We start from the raw sequence: 12,796 nt of genomic DNA on the forward strand, positions 1-12,796 counted from the left end.
GTTGCCAAAAGAAAAAATAGAACATTCAAAGATATGATTTATTCCATGTTAAATAGTACTGGGCTTCCACATAGTTTGTGGGGTGAAGCTTTACTTACTGCAAATACCATATTGAATAAGGTTCCTCTAAAAAAGATTGACGAGTCACCTTATGAACTATGGAAAGGACATAAACCCACTTATAAAACCCTCAAAGTGTGGGGTTGCTTAGCAAAGGTGCAAGTTCCGTTGCCTAAAAGAACGAAACTAGGACCTAAAACTATTGATTATGTATTTATAGGATATGCAAATAATAGTGCTGCTTATAGGTTCCTTGTTGTCAAATCTTCAATTTCTGACATACATGTTAACACTATATTAGAATCGGTGGATGCAGAATTCTTTGAGGATATATTTCCTTACAAAGAAAAGGAATATGGTTTTAATACAAAACGAGTTCATGATCATAGTCATGATGAAGCTTCTTCTTCTGGTGTTCAAGAAAATGATGTGGAACCATGAAGAGGGAAAAGAACCAAAGTTTCTAAAAACTTTGCACCAGATTTCATTGCTTACTTGTCCGAGAATGAACCTCGAACTTTTAAAGAAGCAATGTCTTCTTCCGAGGCTCCTTTATGGAAGGAAGCAATTAAAAGTGAAATAGAATCCATTATGGAAAATAACACATGGGAATTGGTTGGTTTACCTCTTGGTAGTAAACCAATTGGCCATAAATGGATTTTCAAGAAGAAACTTAAGGCGGATGGAACCATTGATAAGTTCAAGGCACGTTTAGTAGCCAAAGGTTATCGCCAAAAAGAAGGGTTGGATTATTTCGACACCTATTCTCCAGTTTCTCGCATAACGTCAATTAGGACGTTAATAGCGATTGCGGCTGTATACAACTTTGATATACATCAAATGGATGTAAAAACAACATTTTTAAATGGAGAACTAGATGAAGAAATATACATGGAACAACCTGAAGGGTTTGTGCTTAAAGGACAAGAAAGCAAAGTGTGCAAATTAGTTAAGTCATTATATGGACTTAAACAAGCACCAAAACAATGGCATGAGAAATTTGATCATACTTTGTTGACATATGGGTTCAAGATAAATGAATCTGATAAATGTGTCTACATTAAGAGTAATGATAAAACTTGTGTTATTGTCTGCTTATATGTGGATGATATGCTCATAATGGGAATCAATAAAGATGTAATCAACAAAACAAAGAAAATGTTGAATTCCAGTTTTGACATGAAAGACTTAGGTCAAGCCGATGTCATTTTAGGAATTCAAATTAAGAGAAATAGTGAAGGATATGTCCTTACACAATCCCATTATCCAGAAAAAATATTACGAAGGTTTGGTCAATTTGATTGCAAACCTGCTGCAACTTCTTTTGATGCTGGATGCAAGTTGGAGAAAAATAAAGGCGATGCCATATCTCAACTTGAATATTCTCAAGTAATTGGAAGTCTGATGTACTTGATGAATTCAACCAGGCCTGACTTAGCTTATGCAGTAAGTAGGCTTAGTAGATATACAAGTAATCCGGCACAAGAGCATTGGGATGCTTTAGTACGAGTGTTAAGGTATTTAAAAAATACTCTTGACTACGGATTACACTACACAAAATATCCACCTATTGTAGAAGGCTTCAGTGATGCCAATTGGATTTCTGACACTACAGAATCCAAGTTGACAAGTGGATATGTTTTTACCTTGGGAGGTGCAGCAATATCTTGGAAATCCTCTAAACAAAAATGTATAGCTCGGTCCACCATGGAGTTCGAGTTTATAACTTTAAACTTGGCTGGCGAAGAAGCCGAGTGGCTAAAAAATTTTCTGGAGGATATTCCGATGTGGCCAAAGCTGGTCACGGCTATATGTATACATTGTGATAGTATGGCTGCGCAATCACGGGCCAAAAGTCATGTATACAATGGGAAGTCACGTCATATCAGGCGTCGACATAATACTTTTAAAAAGTTGGTCTCCAATGGAATAATATCCATTGATTATGTGAAGTCAAAGGAAAATATAGCTGATCCTTTGACAAAAGGCCTACCAAGAGAGCAAATATTATTTACATCGAGGGGAATGGGTCTTAAGCCAATTCAATGAATCGAACTGGGCGGAAACCTAATCTAGCTGATTGGAGATCCCATGGTCTAGGTTCAATAGGCAAACTGGTTGAGTTTGATTCAAAAGTTGAACACACACCTTACCCATTCTTATGATAAAATGTGTGTTGTCTGTTGACGTTTGAGGGGTTATGTTTTATACATTTAATGACATTAATATCTTATTATCAAGAGGAATATGGCAGACTATTCTTAATTAATGTCACCTATATAGGAGTTAATGGGGCCACATTTATGAGAATTGACATGGCTAAATTCTCTAAAGCTCCTACGAAATCCGGGATCTGTTCAGGGCCAAAATGAACACAACCGTATGAATTGACGTGTGGCAACCATGATATGTGTGTAGCATATTGTCTTGGTTTACTACTGCGGTGCATAGTTCAAGATCTTCCACATCCACTGCGTCACCAAGTAAACCCGATATGTTTTCACTAGGGTAAGTTCAAGTCCAAAAGACACTTCACCCAATGCATCTCATGACTATTCTCTCTCAGTTTTAGGCAGCCTAGTCACACATTTGCATTTACATTTGCATTCAAATGTGGGGTAATTGTTGGAGTTTGAATGAAATTTCAACTCAAATGTGGGGTATTGTTGGAAATTTGAGTAGTTTGAGGAGAAATTTCTTTGTCCCACATTGGCCATTCCCAAAAGATTTTATCACTTTATAAGGCTTTGTCCTTTAGAGAAAGTGATTGGAGTAATAGGCTTGGAGACTAAAATTGGGCTCACCCTTGGGGTTGGGTTTTGGGGTGTACTAATTAATTGGTAATTAATATATAATTAATTATAATTAATATATATTTAATTGTCAAAAGATGGGCCTTGGGCTCTAATAATTAAATTATTTAATTAATTAATTTTCGGATTTACTTAATTATTTTTAATTAAATTCAAATTTAATTATTTATTTATTTTTTATGAAAAGACTCATCCTTTCAGATGAAGTCTGAGAGTTCTTTCTGAACACAGAGCAAAGCACCCCTCTGAAAAGATGTCTCCCAACAGTCACACCCCATTCTCATACCTATTGCAAACATGCATCCATCTGCTATATATACATCCATCTGCATGGCATTTAGAAGACAGAAAATAATCAACTTCATCTTCTACATTCCTAAACCTTCTTACTGAGAGAACCACACTAAATTTGCCAGAAGTTAAATTTTCCGGTGCTGGAATTTTAACTTGATCGTTGAATCCTGGTGAAGCAGACGTCCGTAGAACTACAAGCATAGAGTAGGGACGAAATTTCTGTTTCAAGGACATTGCGGTACACAAGCCTCGATCTTCAAGTTGTCTGTTTTATAATTCGTATTCTAGTTTATATTCTGTTAATTCATATTGCATTTATTATTTATTAGCATATATAAATTATCACAGATTGTTAACATATATCCAACAACCCCAATATAACCCAACATTTGATACCAAAAACCAGAAATCAAAGGAGTATGACCTTGAAACATGGGCACAAAACTCGAAAACAACATTCCATCCACACCACTAGTAGGTGGCAGGTTGCTCCGCCGATCGTTGAAGGGGATCGGGGCGATCGCAATTATGGGGAAAGACAAAACGCCAAGAGATAGATCTCCATCCACATTGGGAATCAAGGACATCACAATGCGAGGAAGAAAGAGGGAGAAGGATAAAAATGAAAATTGAAGGGGTGCGCTACCACTGGCCCCAAGCGGGAGCTGGAGGCCGGCGGCGGAAGGGTTTAAAGTTTGTTGTTTATGCTAGGTTTCGTTTTCAAAGGTTGATCCAAGTGCCTTTCATTGTATTATGATTCAGCTAACATGCAACTTCACAACTCAATCAATCAATTGGTAAGGCGACTCTCGACATCTTGCATGTGTCCAGTTTTGTAATATACAAATTATATATTGGAAAATGATTGTGATATTAGTTTATGTTACGCGCAAAACACTCAAACAGATAACGCGCAACACAAGGTGTACGTGACATGCGGCTAAATATCCTCTGTGAGGAGGGACTACCAAGAACGACGCTTTGGCCGAGTGGTTAAGGCGTGTGCCTGCTAAGTACATGGGGTTTCCCCGCGAGAGTTCGAATCTCTCAGGCGTCGTCAATTGTTTTCCATTTTATTTTGCTATTAAATAACCCATGTTGGGCTCCAAACTAGTTCAATATAACCTTTAGCAGGTAGCTAGAGGTAAAACTAAAGCCGGATACCAAAAGCCAACAAAAAGTTTAAATATTATTAGAGTAACTTGTCGATTGGTCCTTAATTATTACGCATCTGAAAATGTCCCCAAATTATTTTTTGTGTAAAAACTGTCACTTTTTTTTCTACTATACTATTTCATTTTCAGTTAATTTAAGCCACGTAACATACTTCGGGGATAATACCGTCATTTTATCGTTCATAAACTCTTATCGTTGCATACCGGCATTTTTTTGCCCATAAACTCTTATTGTTGCATATAGATTGTGAATTTAACTGTTAACTTACTCTCCAATGTTAACTCTATCTACTATTTTTCATAAAATTAAGTTCCTAAACTCATTAAAAATTTGTCAATCTATCATTCAAAGAGTATCACATACAAGTCACATGACTTAAATTGATAAAAAAGTTGAATAGAATAGCTTCGTGTGTTATAGTAGGGATGAAATTGACGAGTTTAAGGACTTATTTTTCAAAAAATAAAATAAAATTAAAGACTTAATTTTCACTTGCGTAATAATTGATGAACCAAATAGACACATTAATCTTATTATTATTATTACTAGAAGGGGCAGACATTTTGTGTGAGAATCAAATATTGTTTTTTAATTTTTTATGGGAGAAGTTATTTGTCTCAACGGGGTTGGCAGACATTCGAATAAAAGGGGTTGGCAGTTAAGAAGAAAGAAAGAAGAAGAGAGAGAGAGACTGAGTTTAGAGGGTAGTGATATGGTGACATGAATGTAAGGTTTAGGAAAAAAAACAACAAAAACTTATTTGTGCGAAATTACTTTAATGTCTACTTTTTTTATTTCCAGCATTTTTTTTGTCAGTTATGTATTAAAAATTATAATTATAATTACATTGATTTTTGGTTGACAAAGAAAGTACTATTACTATGTAGTTTAGATTGTTATTATTATTATATGCCTCATGGTTAGCGTGAAAAAAAAGTAGAAAAATTAACGAAAAGTCTAAAAAAACTTCTCTTTCAACGAAAAGCCATTTTTAAAGGTATAGTGAAGTTAAAGGTAAAAATGTGGTTTTTCGTTAAAAATGAACAGTACCGGGAGTGTTTTGTTAAAACCAAGGAATTAAATATCGATATTATCGGCGAAATATCGCCGATAATATCGTTTTTTTGACCCGGCGATATTTTTTTTAGTAAAAATAAAATATCTTTAAAATATCGCGCTAATATCGCGATATTACCGATATTAGCGATATTATCGCGATATTCGTCGTCATCGCCGCCGTCGGGAGGTGAGAAAGGGATCCAGAAACCAGATCGAAGAAGATGGATCCAGAAACCAGATCGAAGAAGAAGGATCCAGAAACCAGATCGAAGAAGAAGGATCCAGATCGAGGGACAGACGAAGACAGAGAGACCGAGGGAGAGACGGAGACGGAGAGACCGAGGCAGAGATGGAGACGGAGAGACCGAGGGAGAGACGGAGACGGAGAGACCGAGGCAGAGACGGAGACGGAGAGACCAAGGCAGAGACAGAGACGTAGAGACGGAGATGGCGATGAGGTGGTGTCGCCGTTGATGTGGTGTGGAAGTGAGGGTGTGGGTTGTTCACGGGGAGAAGGAGAGAGTGCAGAGATGCAGAGAGTGCAGAGAGTGCAGAAAGGGCGAAGAGGGAGAATGAGGGTTGTTCACGGGGAGAAGGAGAGAGTGCAGAGAGTGCAGAGAGCGATGAGGAGGTGTCGCCGTTGAAGTGGTGTGGAAGTGAGGGTGTGGCGTGTGGGTTGGTTCACGGGGAGAAGGAGAGAGTGCAGAGAGTGCAGAGAGAGAGCACGGTAGAGATGAGAGAGTGAGGGAAAAGAGAGATCTGAGAGAAAAGAGAGACGGGGACACAAAAGCAAGGTGGGCCCCCTGGGCACACCTATTAAGATCTAAAAATAATTTTAAAAGCAAGATAAACTCAAACTTAGTGAAAATACAATTTAAATTGGGGTGGGTGTAACAATCTACCCCTCTTAAAAGAATTTCGTCTCCGAAATTTAAAATCACTTACTAAACTGAAATACTAGAAAATAGGAAGAAGAATATATGTATAAAGAGAAATCAAGTCCAAATAATTACATCATATTAAAATTTGATTAATTTTTTTTCAGTTACATATATTCTATATGATAAATTTCTATTTTAAATCAAGTCCAAATAATTACATCATATTAAAATTTGATTATTTTTTTTCAGTTACATATATTCTATATGATAAATTTCTATTTTAAATCAAGTCCAAATAATTACATCATATTAAAATTTGATTATTTTTTTTTCAGTTACATATATTATATATGATAAATTTCTATTTTAGATCAAGTCCAAATAATTACATCATACTAAAATTTGATTAATTTCTTTTCAAGTATCTACTTTTGAACTACTCACCACGTTCACTCTATGTGATACTAAGTCACTCATGTATCTTACCATACAATGTATAAAGTGTAAAATATTGTACTAATTCATTATATATAAATGATTATGGTGTGTTTAAACTTATTTCATTAATTACTACATATTTTCTACACTTACAATGTTTGCCAGCTCGCTATATAATCAACTTAAATCAGTTAAATCCATCATGCAATGCATTTCCTTCCAATTTTTTGTGATAAACTAATAGATAATTGACTAAATAAACATCCTGCAAAGTTTCAATAAAAATTTCCAAGTTTTTCTTACAATTTCCGTGGTTTCCATGTAATTTTTATCGATATCGATATTATCCCGATATTTCCATCGATATTTCCGTGTTTTCGGACTACCGATATTTCCGATATTACCGATATTTTCTTCCTTGGTTAAAACTCTCAAAAAAATTTGGTTTATTACATTTCGCATCCCTCTATGATTTGTATAAGTTAGAAACATATCTTTTAAAAATTGACACTTACGACTCTTAAATTGTGAATTTTTGCACTATTTTTCCTTTGCCATGTTCAAATCAATGGGGGATAGCAAATCCGGTCCACACACCTCTGTTGGGATGAGGTGAGGCATTTTAGCCTTTCTCTGACCACCATTGTACGAACGAACGCAGGACGTGCCATGTGGAATACAGGAGCTTGAAATTCATCCCTAATTATTGGGTCATCCCGTGGTGGTTGACGCATAAGATTGTTGATTTATGTATTTGTAATAGGAAGGTTATATTTTAATTATATTGTAATCCCATGAGATCAGAAATTAGGATTCCTTGTACTGGGAGAATTGTAATATGTATATGTTTCCGCATAAAAGTGATTATAATGATACTGCAGACCATAGTCATCGCCTACGTAAGACTCATGCTTATTATTAGGTGGTTACATTAGTATATATATGTGCAGGCCCTTACACATCATATTAATTATATACATCGAATTTTTTAAAACACTAGTTAGTGTGTCTTTTGTGGTCAAATTATCTGCTTTTCAATAATCGAATTCATTTTGATCGTATCTTATATTTTAATCTCAATTTTTGCTACTTAGCACTACGGTTTAGTGGTATTTATCTTCATTTGTAAGTGAGCGGTCTTCGGTTAGATTCTCACCAAATGCAAATTTAAACTACATTATTGTTAACCAATTGTGAGATTAGGCTCACCCCTCCCCTTAGTGTAAATATAAAAAACAAAAAAAATCTCAATTTTTACACGTTGCTATCACTTAAAATTTACAACCCCATAAAAAAAAAATTTTAAAGTTCCCCAACCAAGGTGTGACAATGTCCAAATCCAGAAAATAAAATTAATATGGACTTCTCCTTGTCGATGTTATTCGAATTGGAATTTTCCAATAATGTATGATATAAAATTTCAATTTGCGTACACTTTTATTTTAGTTTTTTGAGAAATACGTATGTACACTTATGACGCAGTAATTAATTAACCTTGTTTGCTCATATTCTTATCTCTATACTATTCTTTGAAAAAAAAATAGAATATGTCAAATTCATAAAATGTCAATTATTCGCCTTTCGATATTTTTAGCCATTCAGTTTCACTTTTCACAACTCATTTTCTCTTCTATATCAGACATTTTCAATCTGCACGTAGAATTTCAATACTTTCTTTGAAAAACATAAACGAGATACAAATAGAGAACTTTTAGAAAACCTGAAAAAAAAATAATTCAAAAGAGAATCAAGATTGACAATTCAAAATCAGCGTGTAACAAGTGAAAATAAGTGTGTACAAATAATTTTAGATTAGTGTATCAATTTGATCATTCTTTTGTTAATAAATCTGATTAAGAATACTAACATATATTTATTCCAAATCTCGAACCTTATTTATTACTTTATTTAGAACCCCCACATACGCGTGTGGCAATTGACATTTTTATATATCTTTTATTTAAATAATTAATTTACATATTTTTAAAAAAATATTTAAAAAAAAAAGAAGAAATGAATTAAAAACGTGAAACCACCCACTAATGTGGGAGGTTTTGTTTTTTTTTTTCTATAATTTTAAATATTAAATTCATTCAAAGTAAAAATATGGTTAAATACTTTAGCTTCTTTTGGTTCAATTGTAATTTATGAAATTCTTAAAGGACAATTTATGGTATTTTGAATGTTTCACCATTTTAGGGTGCTCACTTTATATATATAGAAGTTCATCAAAACCTCACCCTTATCTCTGCTCCTTACACCTTCCACACCCTCACCCCAACACAACCACATGGCTCAAGATCATGATCTCCAACGCCAAAGCCAGCCGCTTATAGGACGCGGGTTCCCCATCCGGCGTCGGAAACTTCCTATGGTCCGTCTCTGCGGGCCAAACCCGAGGCGAGGGGTTCTGTTTGCTAGAATGCTTAAGAAGATCAGACTAAGGTGGCTGAAACTTCACTACTTGTGCATATTGAAGAAGCTCAAGGAGTCGTACAGAAACATGGTCAAGGATCTCATGGAAGCTGGGGCGAGCTTGGACACCTTCCACCAGAGGGTTTTCATGGAGAGTACATTTGCTATTCCAATGGGAGTTTCTCTCTCTAGCTACCCTTCTGTTGCTGGATCAGATCGGCCTCGAACTCTTTTCATGCAGATGTAACTCTTTAATCTTATGAAATCTCATCAAGTTTTCATCTTTTGGAATTAAAGAGGAAGAAAGATGTTATCCTTTTGCTGTTTTTGTTTGTACGTTATTAAATATAATTTTTATTTTATTTTGTTGAATCTCTACCTATGTATTAAAAGTAACAAATTAATGAAAACTATATACCAATATATTAGTCTCGAGTCTCGATAGTAGATCAATGTTATAGAAAGACCATGTATACTCGTTCTGCAGAACTATTTTGGACCTGAGATAAAATCCTGGTCAATACAATCATAAACAAACCAATTTTTATTTCCCTAAGAAAAACATATGTATCTTTTTTTATTTTTATTTTTATGTATATATCTTTTTTATCATGTAATATTTTAGAGAGTTAAATCAAATTTTGTAAACCATACAATGTGTTGTTGATGATTCAATTATTACTTAAGCGTTGATTAACTTTTTTATTTCCTATTGGTAACACATTAGACAATTTACAAACTTAATTTAAAATTTTAATTTACCTTGCATTATTCATATAATTTTATAGAGACACAATTTTGTGTGTGGTCTCTATTTGGTTGCCATCATGAATTGACACGTGTTAATAAATCTAACCCCCCTTAACTTTATTGTCATAAATTTAATATATATCAATCAATAATAGAGGCCACAAGCCACACACAAAACTTTGTTTGCCCTTCTCTTAGTTACAAGTTACTTCCATGTACAACAACGCATTAAAAAGTCTGGAGTTACTTTATGTTATCAATTAATGTACATTGGAAGGAGAAGATGTAAGGTAGTAATTACATCTGTGGTCACTGATCTCAAGTCAAATTATATAAACTAGCCTTTATGCACGAGCTCACGAGCACGTAAAAGGCATTTTTTGAATCACGGCGTGCTACACGCAACCTAAATATTTTAAATATATTTATATGCGTAAATTGACAAAAGGAAAGTCAAATATTTGAAGTACATGAATAATCTTAGATCATGCTAGAAGAAACCCCTCATAAACCAATTAAAGCAGCTGAATTCACATAATTAAATCGGTCTCTATAGAATTTACATTAAGAATAGAGAAAATAATATTTAATAAACAATTGATTGAATCGCATTATTGCTAGCCCATTGTGAGGCTAAGACACCCCCTCCCCTTAGTGTAGATAATATTGTTTGTTAAAAAAACAAAAATCATTTGACAACTAATTTAACCACATTATTATCCGCGTGCGAAATACCTTTTTTATAACCAACATTACCCACCTCTTAAGATGTTTTAAACGTGTTTAAACATAGAGAAAATAATATTTAATAAACAACTAATTGAATCACATTATTGCTAACCCATTGTGAGGCTAAGCCCACCCCACCCCCTTAGTGTAGATAATATTGTTTGTTAAAAAAAAAAACCAATCATTTGATAACTAAGTTAATCACATTATTATCCGCGTGCGAAATACCATTTTTATAACAGGCATTACATGCGTCTTAAGATGTTTTGAACATGTTTTAAAATAGAGAAATGAATCACATTATTGCTAGCAAATTGTGAGGTACTAATTAAAAAAAAAGCACAAAAAAATAATTAAAATGACGAAGGCATTTTTTGAATCATTGCGTGCTACAATCGACTTACACGTTTTAAATGTATTTATATTCATAACTTGACATAAGGAAAGTCAAATATTTGAAGTAAATGAATAATCTTAGATCATGCCAGAAGAAACCCCTCATAAACCAATTAAAGCAGGTGAATTCACATAATAAAATCAATCTCTATAGAATTTACATTAATAATAGAGAAAATAATATTTAATAAACAATTGATTGAATCACATTATTACTAGCCCATTGTGACGCTAAGCCCACCCCCTTGTGACAACCTATCCCGAATTTTACGTTTTTATACATTTTAAAAGCGTGCATTGACGAAAATGCCCTAGAGGCAAGGACTTTGACTTCCCATTGACCCTTGTTTAGAGAAACGTATAACTTATTCTTTTAGCATATTTAAGTAATACTCGTCATTACGAACGCATAAGCGAAAGCCGTTTACGAGCCCAGATTATAATGGTATAGTTATGGACGTTTGAAGTTGGTTATTTAAAAGTAGTTAAATGATTTGAACTCCCACCTTGTAGGATTGAGAACCAATCAACATATGGGTTAAGGGGGAAAGCTCCCAACCTTCCCGTGGCTTTTCACACGCACCTATACCCGTTGCAACCACCTATCTTCCAAGGCCGATTCCGGCCAACTCCGGTGGAGTTTTTCGACACCACCACACCATCTTGAAGCTCTCATTCCTTTCTACAAAACCCAACCAAGAACCACCTTGATTAACCATTGTATGAGGCGGTTTGAGACCAAGAAAATCGACGGTTCTCGCGGTGCTCCGACCACCATTTTCAATTTTTCGACGAATCGGCCAAGCAATGGCCAATGCCACCACTTGGGCTTTGTAGCCCATCATCCCAGGAGAAAATCCCAACCAACTTTTACCCTGTTGGACCACCGTAGACGACGAATTGACTCTGGGAAGCTTTAGGCACCCGCCGGCTTTGTGGGCAAAATTGACTATCTTCTGTCCAATTTTTAGAAATAATTGAATTTTCTAGCAATTCGAGGCGGCCAACCGCCACCTGCGGCGGCGCGTGGGTCAAGGGGTCCCTTGACCTTCCTAGGCTAAATTTGAATACCTTGGTTCCCTTTGTGAAGTTCGATTGACGAAATTCCATCGTTTGAACTTAGTCCCATTATGGTCCGCCACTTGATTATTACAGCAATCGACGATCCGACAGTTGGATTGTTATTAAATTTTAATATATTATAGTACGTAATAGTTGAGGATAAATTGGAATTGTAAGTTCGTAAAATAAAACGTTGACCACCGCTTGAATTGGCAATTGGAGGAAATCCAACCGTTGGCTCGTAATGAAACTTTAGTATGATGTTTTAGAAGCACAATGTGGATCTTTAGAAGTTACAGATCTGAAATCTGAGATGCGGATCTTCTGGATCGAGCTACGTAGGGTTGTGGACCCTACCGTCGATATTTGACCGACGATTGACTTTTGGTCAATGGCTCCCAAATCATTCTAGAACGTCCTTGGGGATATGTTTTATGTAAGTTACGTGTTTTATCAATAACAACTCTGAGATGTGATTTGATAATTGTTATAGGCGACAATGTTTTGTGATGTCTCGATTTTCATGCTAGGGAGTCGTAGCGCGGACCTCAGGTGAGTGAGTCTTTTCCTTTTATCGTATATAGATATGACTGATAATTCCGCAAATTCTTTTAAATTGTTCCATGCATCTTATGCCATGTTTTATATATATGTTAAAATACTATGGTATGGTTGAGTTTTAGATTGCATTATGGTATATCTATATGCATATTATTGGCATAC

At 35.0% G+C, this 12,796-nt stretch overlaps 1 protein-coding gene and 1 non-coding gene across 2 annotated transcripts; both read left to right on the forward strand.

The window, feature by feature from the left end:
• The first annotated feature begins 4,142 nt into the window (after window positions 1–4,142).
• TRNAS-GCU (transfer RNA serine (anticodon GCU)) lies at window positions 4,143–4,224 on the forward strand. The gene has a single exon. It is a non-coding gene; the product is annotated as a tRNA-Ser (tRNA).
• Window positions 4,225–8,954: 4,730 nt separating this feature from the next.
• Window positions 8,955–9,559, forward strand: LOC126612129 (uncharacterized). The gene has a single exon (XM_050280439.1). It carries the CDS (start codon window positions 9,012–9,014, stop codon window positions 9,381–9,383), a length of 372 nt encoding a protein of 123 aa, XP_050136396.1. The 5' UTR covers window positions 8,955–9,011; the 3' UTR covers window positions 9,384–9,559.
• Window positions 9,560–12,796: the final 3,237 nt, after the last annotated feature.

This window comes from Malus sylvestris, chromosome 17 (genome assembly GCF_916048215.2).
Source record: "Malus sylvestris chromosome 17, drMalSylv7.2, whole genome shotgun sequence".
NCBI classification, from domain to species: Eukaryota; Viridiplantae; Streptophyta; class Magnoliopsida; order Rosales; family Rosaceae; genus Malus; species Malus sylvestris.